Raw genomic sequence first — 4000 nt, 5'->3', positions numbered from 1 at the left:
ATTCTGATTCTACGCGTAGTTTGCGTGGTTCATACTTTCTAAAGGAATGCAATAATAAAGAGTAGTATGAAGTTTGATACAGTTTGGTTTGTTATTTCCTTATTTGTGGAGTAAATTCAACAGAGCTCATCTTAGTTTGCTTGCAATTTTGATCATTTTCTAAATGAACACCTATAAGATTTTTTGCCAAGACAGAGGTCAGCAAAACCTTGGATTGGTGAATGATAATAGTTTTCAATGTAATACCCAATCTTCTCAGTTCTTTGCTACTCCCCAACAGCCTTCTCAAATGGGAATTTGCAGTCAGACACTAGCAATGGAGGAGGGAGGAGGTTCACAACAGCAAAACTTTGGTCCTCCTCCTAACTCCTCTAGTACCATTGTGAGCCGTATCGGCTCACCAGCTTCTGCTTTCTATGCAACTGAAAGGTACATGGGGTTTCCACAGTATGATGATCAAGTTGGTAGTTCCTATTTGAGCCCCCAAGTCTCCAAGAACTATGATCTGCAGCACCAAATTCCTTCTTATCAATCTTCCGCGGACGAATTTTATATTGATTCGCGAGAGCAAGTAGACCAAAGCTTTCAATCCCAGACTGCCCTGCACCAACCATCTGTTAAATCTCAACTCTATAGCAACCAGCACTGCAATTCTTATGGAGGATCCTACAAAATTCCTCGTGTGGATCATCCTGAGAGCGAACGTGTTTTGCAGCACAAGAGAGAGTTGCGAGGCAATCTTGAAAATTCAGATAGGAGGCACCCTTCAATTCAGTTTGTTCAAACTCAGGATCCTAGAGTAAGCCTTTCTTATCAACGACTTGTATATTCTTCTTCACATGATGGGACTTTTTATGATCATATATACTTGTTATCTTCTCTGCAGGTTTGTAGTGATATGTATGGTGTTACTTCATTTGGACAGATGAGACAGCCTGCAAGACCTTCTGCAAGTGTTCCAATTGCTTCTGGTGACTCTGTTCCTACCGGAGCTGTTAACTCATGTAAAACACGAATTAGGTGGACTCAAGATCTTCATGATCGGTTTGTTGAGTGTGTGAGTCGCCTTGGTGGTGCTGAGAGTAAGTATCTTGATATGAGCCTTAATTTGTCCAAAGAAAAAACCCATTATTTTTTGACAACTCCTTTCACTTGTAGAGGCAACACCCAAAGCAATACTGAAGCTTATGGACTCTGATGGATTGACTATATTTCATGTGAAAAGTCATTTGCAGGTAGGTACTAATGCTATATAAAAAGCTTTGTTGTTTGAACCATTTTTGGATTTTTCTTTATAGAAATTTGAATTTGTTTTTTTGATCTTCTTTGTAGAAATATCGAACCGCAAAATACATGCCAGAATCTGCTGAAGGTAAATCCTTGTAATTAGTTTTCAAAGTTCTTGAAGACAGAATACTGTGTTTGATATGTTTGATCCTAATCTGCTTGAACTTGGTGAGGTGCAACCACGAACAATAGTTATACAGAGTTTGAGCAATTGATTTATATGGCGTATATGAATGCTCAAAGTTTGATCAATATTAAAACTTTGGGTTGTATCGTATGGTCTCCATTGATGCTTTAGAGCTCTGAATTGTATGAGTTTCACATGATTGTATATTTATAGAGAAGAATATAAAAGATCATAAATAATATGGTCTTGCACCATTTTGGGTAGTTACTTTCATCCCACACTCATTACACCTTGATAAACACTTATAATTTGGATTCCCTAATGCATATTCACCAAATTAAACAAATATGTATATTTTAGATGCGAAGGAACTTGATTTTCTGATACAACTCCAAAAGAAAATCATATTTCAATTCAAATATTACTAGTGATAAAACAGAGTGCTTTGTTTAGGTTTACACAACTTTGTCAACTAATTGTGCAAATAATACCTTTCAAAAAGTGTATTCGCTAATTTACAGATTGGTAGTAACAAATTGATTCTGATCTGAATTCTTTCCTTTTTATTTTGCAGCAAAATCTGATAAAAGGACTATTTCTAATGATGTAGCACAGATTGGCATAAAAACGTAAGCTTTGTGATAAATTTGTATGACCTTGATTGTGATTTTAACTCCTCTGTCAACTTTTTTGTGACTAGTAAAATTGGCATTGTTTTTATGCCCATTCATGTTTGGCAAACCCTATGCTCTTAACATTAGCACTTCATCTGACAAGTGACAACAAGTCTTTCAAATTGTCTAGCAGTGGCATCCAAATCAAGGAGGCACTTCAAATGCAGCTGGATGTCCAGAGGCGTCTTCACGAGCAATTAGAGGTATCACTCTTAACTCTTCAATAAAACGATGAAAGCATGGAAGTATCAAGATCTGTCATTTGATCTGTGAGCAGAGGAATGTCATCCATACGATCTTTCATACTGTATACAATCCTGAAATTGGTTCAATTCATATTACTAGCAATGAGAAAAACAAACGCAAAATGGCTTAATTCTATCAGTCTTCCTCTTCTACCAGTTCAAAATTGTCAAACTATCTACATTTTCCCCCCTCTAAATTGGCTTAAGCTCTTAGATTTAGAAATACTCAGATTTTATAAAATTGATTTTTAATCTTCTACTGGAATTTATCGAAGTGGTTATGTGTATTTTTTTGGGACAGACACAGCGAAACTTGCAGTTGAGGATTGAGGAACAAGGGAGGCAACTCAAGATGATGTTCGACCAACAACTACAAACAAATAAGAGCCACTTTGATATTCAGGATTCGAATATCGAATGGCCAGATGATCCACCAACCAGTGTTGAAGATTTACAAGTACTGAATACAGAAGATTCAGGAAATAGTCTATTCCCATCCAAGATAAGTTAGCTGCCATATAGCATCACAGCTGATCTATTTTCATAAACATAAAGCAGTCATTGGGTTCTGACAAGAGCTCACTCCCAACGACATTATCAAGAACCACACTTGCTGCTTGGTCAAGAAAAGTAAAGAAATGTATTTACTCCAATCCTAGAGCAAATCTGATGAATGTATTTTAGACTCAAATGAGACAAACAATTGAGTGGCACTCATACATAATACCAACTAGCTATAACTCACTTCATCTTATACTTGCCTTGGGGATACAGTGTATTGCATAGGTCTTAGTGTTCAGTTAAAGGTTTTGTGACAATGTAAGAATAATGGCTTCAAATGGAAACAGTGTACTTGGTTTGGTTTTTTTCCCATTCCTCCTGTTCTGGTTTTTCTTCTTAAAGGGAATGTTTTCTTTACGTTTCTGACCTCTATTTGTCTTCGAACTTCAATGAATTGAAAATCTCATCAAATTTGAAAGCTTTGTACTTGCATAAGTGGACAACAAATAAAGAACATTACCTAGGAAGCATGGACACTTCTTTTCTGAGGGTGCCGGACAAATCTCATCAAATTTGAAAGCTTTGTACTTGTATAAGTGGACAACAAATAAAGAGCATTACTAGGAAGCATGGACACTTCTTTTTCTAAGGGTGTCGGATATTCGGATACTTGTGGGATACACTAAAATGATTAAGACACGTGTCAGATATGCCTAAAAATATCTTGAAAGACATAATAATGATATGTTTTGGACACTTTCAGAAGTAGTTTAGTAATTATTTTTTCAACCGTAGCATGTCTTCGACATCGTCAACTCCTCTTGGAGGAAGAGTGATAGTTAACCAAGAAGAACAACATATTGATAGTGGTCAGAATGATTAGTGGGATACTTGGAATATACCCAAGGTTCCCATTAGGGATATTTACAAATCTTCGACTTTCAACCTCAAAATAGGGTACTCCATCAAAACTGTTGAACAAACTATTTCTCTAAAAAACCTTTTTGAAGTCATCCAACTTTTGCAAAAAAGAGCCATAGTAGAACACAAAAAGAAGTACAAATTCCTTCATATAGGGCTTGTCCAAGTTGCAGTTAAACCTCTTACCTCAAGGGGATTTAACACTGGTATCATGCTTACTCTAAGGGATTGTAGGCATCTCGATT

At 36.4% G+C, this 4000-nt stretch overlaps 1 protein-coding gene across 2 annotated transcripts; it reads left to right on the top strand.

Moving 5' to 3' along the window:
- Positions 1–3260, top strand: LOC132313645 (myb family transcription factor PHL5-like). Of its 2 annotated transcripts, none has more exons than XM_059812515.1 (7): positions 1–799; positions 887–1082; positions 1159–1235; positions 1333–1372; positions 1989–2043; positions 2219–2291; positions 2635–3260. In XM_059812515.1, the coding sequence occupies exons 1-7, from the start codon at positions 164–166 to the stop codon at positions 2842–2844; spliced, it is 1287 nt and encodes a 428-aa protein (XP_059668498.1). In that variant the 5' UTR covers positions 1–163; the 3' UTR covers positions 2845–3260. The 2 variants fall into 2 exon arrangements, with proteins under 2 accessions (XP_059668498.1, XP_059668499.1); XM_059812516.1 differs by having other exon boundaries at positions 4–799; positions 2222–2291.
- The last annotated feature ends 740 nt before the right edge of the window (positions 3261–4000 follow it).

The sequence above is a fragment of the Cornus florida genome, unplaced genomic scaffold, assembly GCF_030987335.1.
Source record: "Cornus florida cultivar Cherokee Brave unplaced genomic scaffold, ASM3098733v1 CherokeeBrave_3.0.0_Hap2_Chr06, whole genome shotgun sequence".
Classification (NCBI taxonomy): Eukaryota; Viridiplantae; Streptophyta; class Magnoliopsida; order Cornales; family Cornaceae; genus Cornus; species Cornus florida.
Note: the sequence above shows the minus strand (reverse complement) of the source record. Positions and strands in the feature narration are given on the sequence as shown.

Coding starts and splice junctions, on each gene's coding strand:
- LOC132313645 (XM_059812515.1), top strand. CDS start 164: ATGAACACCTATAAGATTTTTTGCCAAGACAGAGGTCAGCAAAACCTT. Junction 1,236..1,332: donor ATGTGAAAAGTCATTTGCAG/GTAGGTACTAAT, acceptor TCTTCTTTGTAG/AAATATCGAACCGCAAAATA. Junction 1,373..1,988: donor CATGCCAGAATCTGCTGAAG/GTAAATCCTTGT, acceptor TTTATTTTGCAG/CAAAATCTGATAAAAGGACT.